The 19,936-nt window shown below is 46.0% G+C and overlaps 1 protein-coding gene across 3 annotated transcripts in view; it reads left to right on the top strand.

The window, feature by feature from the left end:
* The window catches only part of DRP2 (dystrophin related protein 2), a 697,048-nt gene that overhangs the window by 199,096 nt on the left and 478,016 nt on the right, over nt 1-19,936 (top strand). For all 3 annotated transcript variants that reach the window (XM_068248074.1, XM_068248073.1, XM_068248072.1), the window contains exon 8: nt 8,126-8,186. In XM_068248074.1, coding sequence (XP_068104175.1) covers nt 8,126-8,186 — 61 coding nt within the window. The remainder of the gene's footprint in view (nt 1-8,125; nt 8,187-19,936) is intronic.

The following is a 19,936-nucleotide window of genomic DNA, read 5'->3' as shown; positions in this document are numbered from 1 at the left end:
CAGGCGGATAGTTAATAGTTAGTTCAGATATCCGAGCAGAAGCCAAAATGAGAGAGAGAGAAAGAGAGAGAGACCTCCGAAAGAGGTTTTTGCCATTTGAAGAGACTTTTGGAAGCATTTTAAGCCATTTTCAGGTCACTTCCGGTTTTCTATCCGGATATCCGAATCCGGCCAGATATCCAGGATATTGGGTTCGGATATCCGAGTTTACTCTGATACCACAAAATTCGGATTCGGATATCCGATTCGGATCCGGATATCTGGGTATTGGCGGATTTTGAAAAGGGGTATCCGAGCACCCCTGATCACAACCAGAACTCTAGACTGGGAGTACACTTGTCTGTGTTTTCTGCTCAGGAAAACAGAGAACCAATATAAATCAATGGAGGGCCAGTGCACACTGTTAGGTATTTTTCCTGTATAGAAAAAAAAAAATAACCTGACAGCAGTGAAGCAGTGGACTTTCTATACTAATTAAAGTAGCTTATGTGAAAAAATGCCTGCGTTTTCCCATGTACAGACACACTTGGTAAAAATGTGTGAATATAGACATGGCATGCAGAAAAACACACACAGAAAACTAACAAACAAGTGTGCTACCACCCAAAGGCTTTTTAACAGAGAAGTTTGTCTAAATGATGACTCTATTATGAAATAGAGATGGTCTGAACGGTTCGCCGGCGAACAGGAACCGGGGAACTTCTGTGGTTTGCAATCGCGGAGAACCACAAACTTTTTTGGAAGTTTGATCCGCCTCTATACTACATCATTAGGGTCAACTTTGACCCTCTACATCACAGTCAGCAGGCACATTGTAGCCAATCAGGCTACACTCCCTCCTAGAGCCCCGCCCCCTTATAAAAGGCAGGCAGCATCAGGCATTTCACTCACTCGTGTGCCTGCAGTAATTAGAGAAGGGAGAGCTGCTGCAGAGAGAGATATAGGGAAAGCTTAGTTAGGCTCTTGTAGGCTTGTTAGCTTGCTCCTTGCTGATTCTTATTGCTAAAAAAAAGCACCCCTCAACAGCTCTTTTGAGAGCTAATCTTGTTCTTGTGATCTATTGTGTGTGTATGGCCCACTTGCATTATATTTATGTACAGCCCTGTCAGTCAGTCGCAGCTGGCATTTGGCCCCTTGGTGGTAATTCCTACTGTGCCACTGCCAGGCCCAGCACATTCAGTGGCTACCTGTGTGTGTGACAGGGAGCTACACATTTGTAATCCCAATCACTGCACCTGTTCAATGTTCAGTGCACCTACCTACCTACCTACATGAGCGCACGCATTCTTAATACCACCAGTCATTGCACCTGTTCACGGTACCTGTGTGTGTGTGTGTGTGTGTGTGTGTGTGTGTGTGTGTGTGTGTGTGTGACAGCTGCACATTTGTAATACCAATCACTGCAGTGCATACCTGTAACCTGTTCAGTGCACCTACGTGACCACAAGCAGTGTAATATACCACCAGTCACTGCACCTGTTCATGGTACCTGTGTGTGACAGCTGCACATTTGTAATACCAATCACTGCAATGCATACCTGTAACCTGTTCAGTGCACCTACGTGACCGCAAGCAGTGTAATATACCACCAGTCACTGCACCTGTTCATAGTACCTGTGTGTGACAGCTGCACATTTGTAATACCAATCACTGCAATGCATGCCTGTAACCTGTTCAGTGCACCTACGTGACCGCAAGCAGTGCAATATACCTCCAGTCACTGCACCTGTTCACAGTACCTGTGTGTGACAGCTAGGGATGGTCGCTGGATTCCGCGGAATTGTAAATTCCATGATTACGGCCGATGGTCGGAACAAAATTGCTATTGCTATAAAACGGAATTCCGCGCAAAATGTTAAAATTTCGCTGAATTTTACGTGTTTCAAATTTATTTCCTCACCTAACTAATTTCTACCTGATCCTCTCTCCTTCTCCCCCTCACGGAGGGAGGAGGGTCTCATCTTCCAGGGAATTGTACTATTTCAAAAGCCAGCTTACATACCGTGGCTGGGAATTGAACCCAGGTCTGAGTGAGTGGTAGGTAACTCACTTAACCACTATACAACCAACAACACTACATGCCGAAGCCAGCCTAGCATGTACCATTATGATCAATCCAAGAGAAAAAATAGCTTGCTTAAAGGGATACTGTAGGGGGGTCGGAGGAAAATGAGCTGAACTTACCCGGGGCTTCTAATGGTCCCCCGCAGACATCCTGTGTTGGCGCAGCTACTCACCGATGCTCCGGCCCCGCTTCCAGTTCACTTCTGGAATTTCGGACTTTAAAGTCAGAAAACCACTGCGCCTGCACGCCCGTGTCCTCGCTCCCGCTGATGCCACCAGGAGTGTACTGCGCAGACACAGACCATACTGGGCCTGCACTGTGCGCTCTTGATGACATCAGCGGGATCGAGGACACGGCAACGCAGGCGCAGTGGTTTTCTGACTTTAAAGTCTGAAATTCCAGAAGTGAACCGGAGGCGGGGCCGGAGCATCGGTGAGTGGCTGCGCCAACACAGAATGTCTACGGGGGACCGTTACAAGCCCCGGGTAAGTTCAACTCATTTTCCCCTGACCCCCCTACAGTATCCCTTTAATCCACAGAATTTTACTATTTCAAAAGCCAGCTTACATACCGTAGTGTGTTGTGTTATTGGTATAATGGTTAGGATAGCAGCCTACCGAGCGCTAGACCTGGGTTCAATTCCCGGCCAATATTAGTTGGCTTTTGACATGCTACAAATCCTTAAGCAAGCTACTTTTTCTCTTGGATTGATCATAATGGTACATGCTAGGCTGGCTTCAGCATGTAGTGTTGTTGGTGGTATAGTGGTTAAGTGAGTTACCTACCACACTTTCAGACCTGGGTTCAATTCCCAGCCACGGTATGTAAGCTGGCTTTTGAAATAGTACAATTCCCTGGAAGATGAGACCCCCCTCCCTCAGGGAGGAGGGAGGAGGAGAGGACCAGTTAATAGGGTCTATGGGCTATAATATAGGATAAACAAGGTAACTTTAGCGATTTTTTTCAATTTTCCGTCGGAATCCGGAATTCCGCGGAATTTCGTACAAATCCGGCGGAATTTTCATAGCGACAGAATTTAACACTGACGGAATCCGTGATTTCCGGCGGAATGGAATTTGCTCTTTCCGATCATCCCTAGTGACAGCTGCACATTTGTAATACCAATCCGTCCATACCTGTTCACTGCACCTGTGTGACCACACGCTGTTTAGTATACCAGTCCATGCATACCTGTTAACTGAACCTGTGTGACAGCTGCACATTGTATTGTAATACCTGTCACTGCATACCTTTCACTGCACCTGTGTAACTGCACATTGTATTAGGCAAGTCAGTGCATACCTTTCACTTCATCCCCCCCAATATGGACAAAACAACAGGCAGAGGCAGGCCACCCGGCAGGTCTGTTCAAGGTCGTGCTGACGTGATTTTGTGCGGCCCTAGACCAAAGTACAGTGCTCAGAAGACGGCAGGACGTGGTTGACTATTTAACACAGTATACCTCATCTTCCGTATCCACCAGCGCTACTCCAAGTACCACATCCGCTACATTTGACACTTCGCAGGAGTTATTTGGTGGGAAAATCACTGATTCACAGCCATTATTGTTACAACAAGATGAAGGTGCAAAGCAAGTTACACCATCTCATATGTTTGAGTTAGGCGACACAATGGACTTAAAGTGAACCTAAAGCCAGTTAAAAAAAATGAGATTAACTCACCTGGGGCTTCCCTCAGCCCCCTGCAGCCTATCGGTGCCCTCACAGCTCCGCTCCGATGCCTCCTGGCCGCAATAGCAGCATAGGGTGCGATATACAGGCTGGGAACGCGAACAGTCACTCGCGTTCCCATGCCTGTCGGCCGGTGACGGCGAAACCGGAAGTCGTCGCCGGCGGGTCCAGAGGCATCGGAGCGGAGCTGCGAGGGCACCGATCGGCTGCAGGGGGCTGAGGGAAGCCCCAGGTGAGTTAATCTCATTTTTTTTAACTGGCTTTAGGTTCACTTTAACCTTCCTGGCGGTAAGCCCGAGCTGAGCTCGGGCTATGCCGCCGGAAGGCACAGCTCAGGCCCCGCTGGGCCGATTTGCATGATTTTTTTTTTGCTGCACGCAGCTAGCACTTTGCTTGCTGCATGCAGTGCCCGATCGCCGCCGCTACCCGCCGATCCGCCGCTATCCGCGTCGCCGCAGCCGCCCCCCCCCAGACCCCGTGCGCTGTCTGGCCAATCAGTGCCAGACAGCGCTGTGGGGTAGATCGGAATTCCCCGCCCCGTCGCCATGGCGACGGGGGAAGCCCTCCAGGAGATCCCGTTCCGGCGATCGGAGGGGCTGGGGGGATGCTGCTGAGCAGCGGCTATCATGTAGCGAGACGTTTTTTTTTTAAACGTATTTGCTTCCCCCTGGCGGATTTAAATAAACTGCCAGGGAGGTTAAAGAGGAGCTGTTAGGTATAAGGTCTCAGAGAAAAAAAACACATATATCAGTAGCTAAAGATTGGCTGTACTTACATTACATATGCATTTCACTGTCCACGTTTGGATTTCACAGAATTTGTATATAGAATTTGCAGAGAATGATGCTCCTGACAGCTCATGGCAGGTTCCATGTTTGTCTGTCTCCTATGAAGCCAAATGTGTCTTCATGTCCTCCCTGCTTCCTGATGATTCGACTCAAGACAACACTACTCTGCAGTGAATATTAATTAGCCATGTGGCTAGGAACAATAGCGGACTCATGCAGTATACTCTGCCCGGAGATTTTTCAGTGCTGTGAGCTGGACTGCGTTACAAGCTGTTGTAACCTGAGCATGTAACTTCTCACTAGCAGCAGAGGGGAGGACCCAAGGTGGGAAGAAGTAGCCCCAGAATACTTTGCAGTATGGAATGCGGCCTCTCGGCCTCTTAAGAGCTTGGGAATAAAGAGCCTTGCTGTTCAGCACACATCAAAAGTAAGAGAGATTTTTAACTTCAGTATTGCCTTTTTGGCTGCCTTCTAAACTGTTTAACACAGGAGAATAGAGGTTTAAATTAGCTTTTGCAGCCTGACAGTTACTATTTAAGGTGTGAGGAGGAGAATGATGAAGTGCCTGCTGTTGGTGCAGTTTTGGAGGTGTTTGATACAAGCAAAGCTGGGGAGAATGATTATGATGGTACGGATGCCACGTGGGTTCCCAATAGAGGAGATGAACAGGGGGACAGTTCAGAGGGGGAATCAGAGAGGAGTAGGAGAAGACGAGTTCCTGAAAGAAGCAGGGGGAGCTCTTCATCAGAAACAGCTGGTGGCAGTGTCCGGTGCCATGTATCGCCACCTATGAACAGCCAGCCAACATGCCCTTCAACATCAGCTGCTGACGCCACCATAGTGTAGATGGATCAGATACCCACATGTGGTGGAGATGCCTAATAGTAGAAAACATTCTAGGGAGATATAAAAAGTTTTGGAAAAAACATTTGGGGAACTACCTTTCTATATCTCCTTCTCAGCTATTTCTGGTCTTTCAACAAAGGGGGGTTCGGTTCTAAGATTGGGAAGGCCTTTGTTTGAAGAAATTGGCCTTTACTTGCAAGGCAGCTCTTTGCTAAATATTGTAAATAAGCTAATCGTTTGTGTATACAGGAATGGATTATGAGGATGTGTGACTGTTTTTTGAGAAGCTAGATGTAGAGGAGAAAATTCCTATCCTCATAAAATCCCAAACCAGAAAGCCTTGCGGGACTTTGATACCCTATGAAGCAGCAAGCTAAACAACACGTTAAGAAGTAGGCCCAGGAAAAGAGGTTGGCGGGATGGAAAGCAGGCCTGACAGTAAAAATCAAGACTATTAGTGAAGATGTAATAGGAAGGGGGAATTCAAATTAATAAATGTAATAAAGCAATCCATATACCATCTGGAGAAATCAGGTAATTGATGTGGTTAGCCTGTATGAGAGGAACTGGATGAATGAGTTATGATGATTGGATAACTGGTCTTGTGGTGGTGGTATGTGTAAGAATTGGGTGAAGAAGTATGACAATTAGAGTTGGGCCGAACCTCAGATTTTAGGTTCGCGAACCGGGTTCGCGAACTTCCGCGGAAGGTTCGGTTCGCGTTAAAGTTCGCGAACCGCAATAGACTTCAATGGGGATGCGAACTTTGAAAAAAAAAAATAATTATGCTGGCCACAAAAGTGATGGAAAAGATGTTTCAAGGGGTCTAACACCTGGAGGGGGGCATGGCGGAGTGGGATACACGCCAAAAGTCCCCGGGAAAAATCTGGATTTGACGAAAAGCAGCGTTTTAAGGGCAGAAATCACATTGAATGCTAAATGACAGGCCTAAAGTGCTTTAAAACATCTTGCATGTGTATACATCAATCAGGTAGTGTAATTAAGGTACTGCTTCACACTGACACACCAAACTCCACTGAACAGAACAGGTATGCAGTGGCGGGTTCACTAAACAGGTATACAGTGGCGGGTCCACTGAACAGAACAGGTATGCAGTGGCGGGTTCACTGAACAGGTATGCAGTGGTGGGTTCACAGAACAGGTATGCAGTGGTGGGTTCACAGAACAGGTATGCAGTGGCAGCAGGATCACTGAACAGGTATGCAGTGGTGGGTGGGTTCACAGAACAGGTATGCAGTGGTGGGTTCACAGAACAGGTATGCAGTGGCAGGATCACTGAACAGGTATGCAGTGGTGGTGGGTGGGTTCACAGAACAAGTATGCAGTGGCAGGATCACTGAACAGGTATGCAGTGGTGGGTGGGTTCACAGAACAGGTATGCAGTGGCAGCAGGATCACTGAACAGGTATGCAGTGGTGGGTGGGTTCACAGAACAGGTATGCAGTGGCAGGATCACTGAACAGGTATGCAGTGGTGGTGGGTGGGTTCACAGAACAGGTATGCAGTGGCAGGATCACTGAACAGGTATGCAGTGGCAGGATCACAGTACAGGTATGCAGTGGGCTGAGGGCTCACTGAACAGAACAGGTATGCAGCCAGGAAGAAGTTAAGCCTAACTAATCTTTCCCTATATGAGAGACTGCAGCAGCTCGCCCTACTCTCACTAATGCAGGCACACGAGTGGCCGTAATGGCCGCCGCTGCCTGCCTTATATAAGGGGGGTGGGGCTCCAGGGGCTAGTGTAGCCTAATTGGCTACACTGGGCCTGCTGACTGTGATGTAGAGGGTCAAAGTTGACCCTCAGGTGCATTATGGGGCGAACCGAACTTCTTCCGCAAAACGTTCGCGTGCGGTAACCGCACGCGAACCACCTAAGTTCGCGCGAACCACGTTCGCCGGCAAACCGTTCGGCCCAACTCTAATGACAATGCAGATTGATTTGTTTTTTGTTCTTTTTTTTCTTTGTTTTTTATTTTCTGTTTTCTAATTTGCTTCACGTTGTTTTGTGATTTTGTTCTTTTGTTTCTTGTTGTTTTGTGATTTGGTTCTCTTGTTTTGTTATGTGTATTTTGTTTTCCCCTTCTCCCTTGCTTATCTACACAATTTACCGGTAATAAAAAAAAAGATAATCTGGTTATTCCAGAAAGTGACATCAAACAAATGATGCAAAATAGAAACCCTACAAAGAAGCACTGTGATGAAGTCCTCTTCATGCTTGTGTAGTTGCTTTAATACAAGTCTGAGTTTGAGGGGAAAAAAGTAATTGCTTTGCATATTGCAGAGATATGCCACTTCTATAGTGTAAAACCTCTCTTGTGCCATAGATTCAGATTAAATCTGTTTTTTTTTTGTTTGTTTTTTCCTAGTCCAAAACAATAACACAATAGGGACATTATTTATTCAGTGAATTGATATGGTATGATATGATAATAGTATTAATACAAATACCTTATGCTTTATCAAAGATCACCTGCATATTTAGCCTTTTCTCTTTTGCAAATTCAGCCAAATCAGGCATTAATACAGACATTAGAATACAGCAATACAGACATCAGACACTTAAAACTATAATCTATTAGACTGGATAGCAATTGTCTGATGTTTTCTAGGTGTAATAAAAAGTGCAAGTAAAAGTTGGTTTTATTTTAAAACTTGTAAAGTGCAGTAAGCAAGAAAAGATGCAAAATCATTATGTACCGGTATGTCTGTTTCAGCATCAGTACAGATTCCATGGGAAAGAGCCATTTCTCCCAACAAGGTGCCATATTACATCAAGTAAGTGATGCATATGACATTTCTCCTCTTTCAGTTCATTCTTTTTTTTTGCTTTACTTTTTCTGCTTCTGGGTTTCACATTAAACTTGAGCTTGATGAGTGCGATCTGTGACTACCGACAAGCCCTTATTTAAAAATGACTTGAGTTATAACATTCCGTACATACAGGGGGTGGACAAAATAATGGAAACACCTAACATTTTGGCATCATAATCTTTGAACATGTTTTAAGCCAGTGGTTCCCAACCTTTTCTGGCCCGGGGAACACTTTCTGACCAAAATTTTCTCAGAGGAACGGCGGGGGGGGGGGGGGGGGGAGGGGGGGAGGGAGGGGGGCGGCGTCGCGGGTGTTTTCGCGACCTAGTGGACAGTGCCGTGGGGGGGGGGGGGGGGGCTGGGGTGCGGCTGCATAGCTAGTATAGTTGCCCCAGTATAGGGACTTTAGTTGCTCCAGTATGGCTAGTATAGTTACCCCAGTATAGTGCCCCAGTATAGCTAGTATAGTGCCCCAGTATAGCTAGTATAGTCCCAGTATGGATAGGTAGTGCCCCAGTATAGTGCCCAGTATGGGTAGGAAGTGCCCCAGTATAGCTAGTATAGTGCCCAGTATAGGTAGGTAGTGCCCAGTATAGCTAGTATAGTGCCCAGTATAGCTAGCATGGTGCCCAGTATAGCTAGTATAGTGCCCAGTATAGGTAGGTAGTGCCCAGTATAGCTAGTATAGTGCCCAGTACAGGTAGGTAGTGCCCCAGTATAGTGCCCAGTATAGCTAGTATAGTGCCCAATATAGCTTCCTAGTATGGGTAGGTGTGCCCCTCCCCCCTCCACGGCCACCGCTCCTGTTACCTTATCATGAGCGGGCGGCCGCTTGTCCGATTAGATTTCCCCGTAGTAGCCGCTCTCCTCTGTGGCATCTCCTATTACAGCAGCGTACGCTCGGCAGCTGCTGTGATGAGCAGGAAGCGGTACAGCGGCTTCCTGTAGCGGCGATATGCATCGCCGTTACCATGGGAAGCACTGTACCGCTTCCTGGTCATCACAGCAGCCGCCGAGCGTGCTGCTGTAATAGGAAATGCCACAGAGGAGAGCGGCTACTACGGGGGAATCTAATCGGACAAGCGACCACCCGCTCATGATAAGGTGACAGGAGCGGCGGCCGCGTGGAGGGGAGGAGCGAGAGGCCAGACCTGAACGGCACACCAGGCAACATCCCGGAACACCGGTTGAAAAACGCTGTTTTAAGCAATCAAAACTTGACATATGTTAATTTTTTTGGTTTATTATTTTTGTTATTTGATATGTTTAATTAAAATAATTGTTTTTTACTGATATTTAAACCAAAGTTGGTTATCATTTATAAAAATGGCAGATCTCTCAGACTTTGCAAAGAAGTCAAATTGTTGGTGATCGTATGGCAGGTGCTACTATAACAGAAACTGCCTGAATGCTTGGCATTTCAAGAGGTACTGTCTTGTAATGATCTGCTCTGCTGTCTGTGCAGGCAGGCAGCTTTTTGACCATTTTTCAGGTCTGCATGCTGCAGGTCCCTGGAAAGGAGACCTGTTTTCATTCTGCAAGTTTCAGACTTGCTGTTCTGGTGAGGGATTTGCATCCACTTGTCATGCAAATTGCTTATCTGCTTCCTTTGAAGGCTTGCAGTATAAATACCATTTCTTCCCAGAATTCCCTGCTGGTCATAAAGGTTTGGTTCTGCTGGACTTAACTTGAGTTACAGCCCCTCGGATATTGTTTGCTAAATAGTCTGTTAGAGTAGTTATCCTTGGGAGTGCACTTAACATTCCTTCTAGCGCAGTCAGGTTGTTTATTATCTGTATTGCCCAGTTCTGTCTTGTCTGTTTGGATTGCATTCACCCTAGCGGTAGAGGCGGTGTATCCTTCTGTACTTTGTCTTGGAGTGTAAGCCAGAGCAGCGGTTGCTACTGTTTGCTCCATCTGTCTGTCTGTTTGGATCGCATTCGTCCTAGCGATAGAGGCGGTGGATCCTTCTGTACTCTGTCTTGGAGTGTGAGCCAGAGCAGCGGTTGCTACTGGTAGCGCCATCTGTCTGTCTGTTTGGATCGCATTTGCCCTAGCGGTAGAGGCGGTGGATCCTTCTGTACCCTGTCTTGGAGTGTGAGCCAGAGCAGAGGTTGCTACTGGTTACTCCATCTGTCTGTCTTGTCTGTTTGGATTGCATTCACCCTAGCGGTAGAGGCGGTGTATCCTTCTGTACTTTGTCTTGGAGTGTAAGCCAGAGCAGCGGTTGCTACTGGTTGCTCCATCTGTCTGTCTGTTTGGATCGCATTCGTCCTAGCGGTAGAGGCGATTGATCCTTCTGTACCCTGTCTTGGAGTGTGAGCCAGAGCAGCGGTTGCTACTGGTTACTCCATCTGTCTGTCTTTTTGTTCTGTGTTCAATAGTTAGTTAGGGTTGGTACGCTTTGTCGCTGTTGCGCTTATCGTGCAGCGACCGTGCCTTGAACGCGCTTTGTCGCTATTGCGCTTAACGTGTGGTGACCGCGTTTAGCTAGTCCTGTCAGTTCATTCGTGCTGGATTGCAGTTTGCTAATTGGTTCTGTCTTTATTCATTCTATGTTCTGTCTTTACTCCGTCTTGTGTCTCTGCTAGCAATCGCCATTCTTGCGATTGCTTTCTCACTTTGGTCTTCGCTGTTGTATGTCAACCATCGCTGGGTGGCGACTAGATTGGTGGACATACATACATTCTGTCTCTGTGCTCACTCTCTCTCAAGTGGCTATCTTGCCCTGTTTTGCTTCACTTCATACAATCTCCATCTGGCATCTGTGGTTGTACAGAGACCGAGTTCCTCTGTACTCCACGGCTCCATCTGCCGGTTGTAATTCCTCTCTACAGGTGCGTTTGCACCAAAGCTGGATTCCCTTATCCAAACGCTTGTGGAGGGTTTCCACAGTGTCAGCGCACATGTTGTGCGCTGACCATGGAGATAATTCCACAATTGTTACAGTATGACCAGCCAAACCGAAATTCCCAGTGTAGAGGGAATTTCCGATTTGTACGATTTTGTCAAATATGGTTCTTGTACCTTTAAGTGGTTTAAAAAACTAGACTCTGAAACCAAAAATGACTTTCTTTCTGAATGTGTAAGACTGTTTCTTAACTCTGCATTTCAAATCACTGATTCATCCACGTGGGCTCTCCAAATAGCTTATGTTCTATTGCAAGGAGATCTGTTTCAGTGGGCTTATGAGATTTTGAAAAACAATTCCTGGAATGATAATCCTTATCAGTGTCTTACATTAATTTTTTCCCACTGGTTTCAACTGCCTTCCTTGCCACCTGTTCTTGATGGCTGTGTACCTGCAGGTCAATCAGCTGTTCTGTCCATTCCATGCAAAACCATTCAGTTTGATAAGGAATGCAGTTACCGCTCCCTTGCATCTAGACAGCAGCCACTTAAAGCAGCTAGGTTTAAAAGGAGAAAGTCTAGGAAGGCCTTTCAGCTGAAAGATCCGTTGCCCATAGCAACTTCAAATAAATTATTTCTGTAAAGTCTGAAATTTGGAACACACTTGCATGTGATAGATCCAGAGAAACTTCTCAGTCTCAGGTTTTATTACCCCTAGCAAAAGCATATGTGGATCCTATGATAGGCAGAATTATTCAGTATATTAAAGGAGTAAGAAAATCTATGCATGTTCCTGATCCCAACCCGTAGAAGTGTTACCTTGATACAGGTTTGTTTGAGCCTCCATTTTCTCCATGGGAGATTGGGGCTTTGATTGAGGAGTTCGAGATTGATTGGAAGGCGTTTTGCGATTTTTACATCGCAAAAAGCGAAGAGATTCTTAATGCTTGTATCAATTCTGTGTACACTTTGATTGAATCTGGTGAGTGTGACGAGTGTTTTGTGGATCCGGTGATTTGTGTGTGGCAGACGATTTTGTATGAATTGCACACACACCAACCAATTGACTCCAATAGAGAGACAACGTTGTCGGATGATTGTTCCTGCCTTTCTGGGGTAAAGCAAGTGAGTTTAAACTCAAAAGATGCCTTTTTCTCAGGTCTTCCTGCAGGTTATGATCAACATGAATGTGTCAGTTTTGTCAAAGATATGTGGGATCCCTTGTCAATTAAAAACAGATCTTTTTCTCCCAGTAATTCTTTAAGATCCTCCATCTATGATCCTGCTAAGGGGAAAATTCCTAAACTATGCAACCTCAAGAGTAATATTAATGTGACTAATAAAGTTCCCCATGTTGTTATCGCAATTTCTTCTGCAAATAAATCTATGCCTCACTCTGTTCACACCTGTGAAAGCACATTGCCAGATGAAAATTGTTCCAATTTTCCTGTCCTGGACATTTTACAATTTGTTCAACAGATTTCGGAGGCTTGCGCTTTAGAAGCTTCAGTTTCACAACCAAAAGCGATCTTGGATTCGGAAATTTTGCGTTCTGATTCCTCGGATTCGACATTGTTAGCCGAGTCTAAGGGTGAGACAGCGCTTTTGTTTTGCGAATCTGATACTGAGGGATCTTTGCTTTGTCCAGGGAATGTTTCTGTGAGCCTGCCCTGTACCATGAATGAAACTGTGATGTCCACTCGCACGGACATTTGTGAGTCCCTTTCTTGCTCTGAAAAGGGTGTTGACTTTCCACCCTGTACTCTGGATGAGTCAATGTTGCCTTGCATAAAATCTCCTTCAGTGAGCCCAGAGGCTCGTCTGGGTATTGCAACTATTCTCACCTGTTCTTCTGCCATTTTGGAATTGCAGTCTGGTTTGGCTGCTATGCAGGATTCTGCGTGCAGTGAAACTAGAGTCAGGGAGTCAGTGTTTGTTCCAGTAGATATTCCTGTGCATCCTGTTCATGAAGATGAAATTCAGTCTCAGTGTATGGTAGAACCATCTCTGGGACATCTGCCCTGTCCGCAGAATGTATTTGATGTTTTGCCCTGTAACATGGATAGTTCAGAATCCTTGATTACTTTGTCAGAAATCTTGGGAAATGATGCTCCTGAGGTTTTGTTTGATGTTCTGGAGGTCTCCGAGTTCCTCCCAAAGGGTTCAGAACTCTTAGGAGATGCCTCCTGCCCCCCAGGTCCTTCTGAGGTATTGTCCACTTCAGTAGGCATTGCTGTTATGCTGACTACTTTTGCAGCTCTGGTGGAGCTTCAGTCATGCGTAGTCAATGATGAGTTTTGGTTAGATACAATTACAGTCACAGAGACTTCTAAGTCTGAGTCCAAGTCTTCTTTTGAAAGACCTGTACTTGTGACCACTACTCGTGATAATTTTCTGCCCGGTCCTGGTTTTGGTCTTGTTGTGACTGACTCTGAGGTTTGCAGTTCCTTGACGTGTCCAGAAGTTTCTCTTGTACTAGTGTACCCAGATGTGCTCTGTGAGCCAGAATGCCCAAGTGTGTCTCGGTTCTCAGCATACTCAGATGCTTCCTCTGTGGAGACATGTTCTGATATTGCCTGCCTGCCTGCATGCCCAGAAATGGTTCCTGAAAGCCCTGATCTTACATAGTTACATAGTTACTTTGGTTGAAAAAAGACATACGTCTATCGAGTTCAACCAGTACAAAGTACAACTCCAGCCTGCTCCCTCACATATCCCTGTTGATCCAGAGGAAGGCGAAAAAACCCTTACAAGGTAAAAATTCCTTCCCGACTCCAGATGGCAATCAGATAAAATCCCTGGATCAACATCATTGGCATTACCTAGTAATTGTAGCCATGGATGTCATTCAACGCAAGGAAAGCATCTAAGCCCCCTTTAAATGCAGGTATAGAGTTTGCCATAACGACTTCCTGTGGCAATGCATTCCACATCTTAATCACTCTTACTGTAAAGAACCCTTTCCTAAATAAATGGCTAAAACGTTTTTCCTCCATGCGCAGATCATGTCCTCTAGTCCTTTGAGAAGGCCTAGGGACAAAAAGCTCATCCGCCAAGCTATTATATTGCCCTCTGATGTATTTATACATGTTAATTAGATCTCCTCTAAGGCGTCTTTTCTCTAGACTAAATAAACCCAGTTTATCTAACCTTTCTTGGTAAGTGAGACCTTCCATCCCACGTATCAATTTTGTTGCTCGTCTCTGCACCTGCTCTAGAACTGCAATATCTTTTTTGTAATGTGGTGCCCAGAACTGAATTCCATATTCCAGATGTGGCCTTACTAGAGAGTTAAACAGGGGCAATATTATGCTAGCATCTCGAGTTTTTATTTCCCTTTTAATGCATCCCAAAATTTTGTTAGCTTTAGCTGCAGCGGCTTGGCATTGAGTACGATTATTTAACTTGTTGTCGATGAGTACTCCTAAGTCCTTCTCCAAGTTTGATGTCCCCAACTGTATCCCATTTATTTTGTATGGTGTTAGACCATTGGTACGACCAAAATGCATGACTTTACATTTGTCAACATTGAATTTCATCTGCCATGTATGTGCCCATATAGCCATCCTATCCAGATCCTGTTGCAATATAACACTATCTTCCTTAGAGTTGATGATTCTGCACAATTTTGTATCATCTGCAAAAATAGCAACATTGCTCACTACTGTATCCACTAGGTCATTAATAAATAAATTGAAGAGCACTGGACCCAGTACAGACCCCTGTGGGACCCCACTGCTAACAGTCTCCCATTTTGAGTATGATCCATTGACCACAACTCTTTGTTTTCTGTCCATTAGCCAGTTCCCTATCCAAGCACACAGACTCTTCCCCAGTCCTTGCATCCTCATCTTTTGCACCAGACTTTTGTGGGGAACAGTGTCGAAGGCCTTAGCAAAGTCTAAGTATATCACATCTACAGCATTCCCAATATCCATATTAGCATTCACTACCTCATAAAAGCTGAGCATGTTAGTCAAACAGGACCTGTCTTTAGTAAACCCATGTTGATCTTGATGGTTATCCTGGTAACTCTGAATCCGGAATTGACATAGGTTCCATAGGGGTTCTTGATAGTTCTCCATGTGAACCTAAAGAGCATTCTGGCCTCTTGGGATCGCTGCAGAGCTTCAAAGTGTTCTAGGAGATTCTGGGAGAATTTTTTTTTAGTACCCTGGATTGGATCAACAGTGGCTTCTGTGTTGATAGGGACACTTCGAATGGGTATTGTGGGAGGTTTGGTATTTTTGGACGGTCCCTGGAAGGTGGTGGGTATTGCTCAGAGAGTTTCGACGGGTCCTTCTCTGGTATTCACAGTTCTGATGGGTGTCACGCTGAGGCTTGTAGTACTGATGGGCATGTTTCGGTAGGTCCTGCCTCCGGTGAGTTTGGTTTCGGGAGGATTGATCCTGGAATTGGGCCTTGTCGGGCTGTCCCGACCTTCATGAGTGTTCAGCTAGACTGTTTTGTTGGAAATGTCGGTTTTGAGGGACGTCTGGAAGCCGTCCCTAGAAGGGGGGGTACTGTAATGATCTGCTCTGCTGTCTGCGCAGGCAGGCAGCTTTTTGACCATTTTTCAGGTCTGCATGCTGCAGGTCCCTGGAAAGGAGACCTGTTTTCATTCTGCAAGTTTCAGACTTGCTGTTCTGGTGAGAGATTTGCATCCACTTGTCATGCAAATTGCTTATCTGCTTCCTTTGAAGGTTTGCAGTATAAATACCATTTCCTCCCAGAATTCCCTGCTGGTCATAAAGGTTTGGTTCTGCTGGACTTACCTTGAGTTACAGCCCCTCGGCTATTGTTCGCTAAATAGTGTCTTAGAGTAGTTATCCTTGGGAGTGCACTTAGCACTTATTATCTGTATTGCCTAGTTCTGTCTGTCTGTTTGGATTGCATTCGCCCTAGCGGTAGAGGTGGTGTATCCTTCTGTACTTTGTCTTGGAGTGTAAGCCAGAGCAGCAGTTGCTACTGGTTGCTCCATCTGTCTGTCTGTTTGAATCGCATTCCTCCTAGCGGTAGAGGCAGTGGATCCTTCTGTACTCTGTCTTGGAGTGTGAGCCAGAGCAGTGGTTGCTACTGGTTACTCCAACGGTCTGTCTTTTTGTTTTGTGTTCAATAGTTAGTTAGGGTTGGTACGCTTAGTCGCTGTTGCGCTTATCGTGCGGCGACCGTGCCTTGAACGCGCTTTGTCGCTATTGCGCTTAACGTGTGGTGACCGCGTTTAGCTAGTCCTGTCAGCTCATTCGTGTTGAATTGCAGTTTGCTAATTGTTTCTGTCTTTATTCATTCTATGTTCTGTCTTTACTCCGTCTTGTGTCTCTGCTAGCAATCGCCATTCTTGCGATTGCTTTCACACTTTGGTCTTCGCTGTTGTATGTCAACCGTCGCTGGGTGGCGACTAGATTGGTGGACATACATACATTCTGTCTCTGTGCTCACTCTCTCTTGAGTGGCTATCTTGCCCTGTTTTGCTTCACTTCGTACAATCTCCATCTGGCATCTGTGGTTGTACAGAGACCGAGTTCCTCTGTACTCCACAGCTCCATCTGCCAGTTGGAATTCCTCTCTACAGGTGCGTTTGCACCAAAGCTGGGTTCCCTTATCCATACGCTTGTGGAGGGTTTCCGCAGTGTCAGCGCACATGTTGTGCGCTGACCACAGAGATAATTCCACAATCTTTACATGTCTCAAAAGTAATTACTACCTTTAAAAGAGAAGGAAAAACGTCCTCAGCAAAGCACAGTTGTGGCCGAAAATCGAAGTTGTCTGAGAGAGACCGTCAGATTCTAAATCGAATTGTTAGAACACAGAGTATGCGGGGCCTGGGGCGAGTGTCATATGCGGGGCCAAGAGACATATTGTAACGATTGACCATGCAGATCGTGGTTGTGACAAGACCCAGACTGACAGATCCACGACTTCTGCATGGTCAAACCTTAGGTTTAAACAAAACCAGAAGATCACACTGAAATACAAACATCTGTACAACGGAGCAGAAATGCTAAATGTGTTTATTAACAATTATGCAATGTGTACAAACACAGATCACCAAACACATACAATCTATATACAACCTACATGTGGTGCACCACAACTAACTGAACCTATTAATCTATCTATACAGAATATATACAAAACATACAATTATGCATATCACACACTATATACAGAAGCATATAACCAAATCAGCATACCAGAGAATAGTCAGACAGGCAGTAATCAAACCAGGCAATCAGAGGGAATGAGAAGTACCAAGACAGAAGCCAAGAGAATAGTCGGACAAGCAAGGGTCAATATACCAGGAGTTCAAAATACAGGAGTGATGGCCAGAGTCAAAACACTGCAGGGAACCAAACAAAATGATCTAGCAATGTGCTGCTAGGAAGTCCGGCCTTAAGTAGCAGCACATTGATCAGGTGATCTTTCAGGAAGTTCCTATAGTTCCATCTGCTGGTGATCCGGGAAACTGCAAAGTTCTCAGCAACACAGGAGACACCTGCTGGCTGTACGTGGAAGTCCACAGCACAGTTCATCAGAAAAGCCACCAGCAGGATAACAGAGACACCGATCATAACAGTACCCCCCTCTTTAGGAGCGGACTCATGATCTCCAGAGTTACCCCCACCTGGGTCCCAATAGAGGAGCCAAGACCGGGTGGGCAGGGAGGGAGAAAATTCAAAAAACATTATTAAATATGGATGGACCACAGGAGTCATTGGAGGCTGGACCCAAAAATGCTGGAGAGCCTGGACATTATGTGACTGGAAAGAGTCACACAGAAACACAGATTGGGAAGTAGAAACATCAGCAGGAACAGTGGACTTGGAAGCCACGACTGGAAAAACAGACTTGGAAGCAGCAACTGGAACAGCGGACTTGGAAGCAGCAACTGGAACAGCGGACTTGGAAGCAGCAACTGGAACAACGGATTTGGAAGCAGCAACTGGAACAGCGGACTTGGAAGCAGCAACTGGAACAGCGGACTTGGAAGCAGCAACTAGAACAGCGGACTTGGAAGCAGCAACTGGAACAGCAGACTTGGAGGCAGCAACTGGAACAGCAAACTTGAAGGCAGCAACTGGAACAGCAGACTTGGAGGCAGCAACTGGAACAGTGTAAGGCTTGGTGGTGTATTCTCCACAGTCAGCATGCAACGCATGAGCTGGCGTGGAGGAGGTACACACACTAGCACCAGGAAACAGGCTATCCCTAGTATAGTGGAGGGGAGGACTGACTCCAATAGGAGATTGTGGCGCACAGAGCCGGTGCAGATCTGACAGCCACAAACAATGCTTACGTTATAACGTCTCAGCGCAAAGTAGCGCTGAGCGCACAAACCAGAACTGAGGAGATCAGGACAGGTAGACAGAATGAACGCTTGCTAGCTAGCAGGTACTTAGCGACAGCAAGCGTCCAAAACCAGACAGACTGGAATGAGGCAGCCAATGCGTTGCGGCGATGGCGTGCCTCACAAAGACAGGACAGGATGGTCAGGAAATAGCAGGATTGAGATAGAAGAACGTAACACAGATAAATATACAATAAGTATGTTTTCCTAGCGTATTACAATTACAGCTATCAATGAAACTATTTGTAACGTCTGACTAACATATGTATATATCGGCAATGAACCGATATATGACATAAGCAGGAACGCTGACTAACACTGGAGCAAAACAGGGAACAGAGATGAACGCAATCCACAAACGGTAACAGGACAGGATTCAGAAGGATTCGTTATCTCTTCGCAGAGATGAACGCAATCCACAAACAGTAACAGAACAGGATTCAGAAGGATTCGCTATCTCTTCGCAGAGATGAACGCAATCCACAAACAGAACCAGGAGCAGGGTAACTACCTCAGCACGGGTGGTCACGGTACGCGCAACCTACCAAAACGTGCTGGAAAGCTGACTAACTGAACACAGGATATAAACAGTTCGTGTACGTATACATCAGCGACACTGATGTATCACGTAACACAAATACAAGGAAAATAATAAACGTGCTGGTATGCATATATATTGGCAATGAACCAATATATGATGCAAAACCAGCAAAGTATCTTTATAACAAGAAACACGATCGGGGGCTAAAGCTACAGCAAGGCAGGCTTAAGCTGAAGCTATGAAAACCCAAGGAAACCCTGCAGGAAGCAGATCTTTATACTGAGGTCATCCAATGGGAGCAGACATGCAGATTCCCACACAGGTGAATGATAATCAGTCACAAGCTGACAGCAGGGAAAGACAGACAAAGCTATGCAACTTGCATGGAAATAGATCAGAACTGCCTGAGCTGCAGCACTAATACTTCCAGTAATAGCTGCTGCAGCAGCGATCATTACAAACAGCAGACTAGATACCCTCAGAAGCAGCAGCAGACTAGATACCCTCAGAAGCAGCAGCAAACTGGATACCCTCAGAAGCAGCAGTAAACTGGATACCCTCAGAAGCTGCAGCAGACTGGATACCCTCAGAAGCAGCAACAGCAGTCTGTGACATCTGGGCAGCACACTGGAAGACTTCAGGTAGTGCTGCAGGCAGATTAGCAACAGACTGAATAGTTTCAGACAGGGTGGCAGCAGGTTGGACAGTTTCTGACAGGGTGGCATCAGACTGGATAATTTCAGACAGGATGGCAACAGGCTGAACAGGTCCAGACAGGGTGGCAACAGGCTGGATAATTTCAGGGAGCTGGTTCAAAGGCTGAGCACCAGGCTGAACCGTTGGCTGATACTCCGATACAGTCTGTGCGGACTGGAACAGAGCCTGTGCAGGCTGGAACAGAGCCTGTGCGGGCTGGAACAGAGCCTGTGCGGGCTGGTGACAAAGTTCTGCAGGCTGGGAGCAAAGTTCTATAGG

This window comes from Hyperolius riggenbachi, chromosome 8 (assembly GCF_040937935.1).
Source record: "Hyperolius riggenbachi isolate aHypRig1 chromosome 8, aHypRig1.pri, whole genome shotgun sequence".
Taxonomy (NCBI): Eukaryota; Metazoa; Chordata; class Amphibia; order Anura; family Hyperoliidae; genus Hyperolius; species Hyperolius riggenbachi.
The sequence above is the reverse complement of the archived record's forward strand: the minus strand, read 5'-3'. Positions and strand labels throughout refer to the sequence as shown.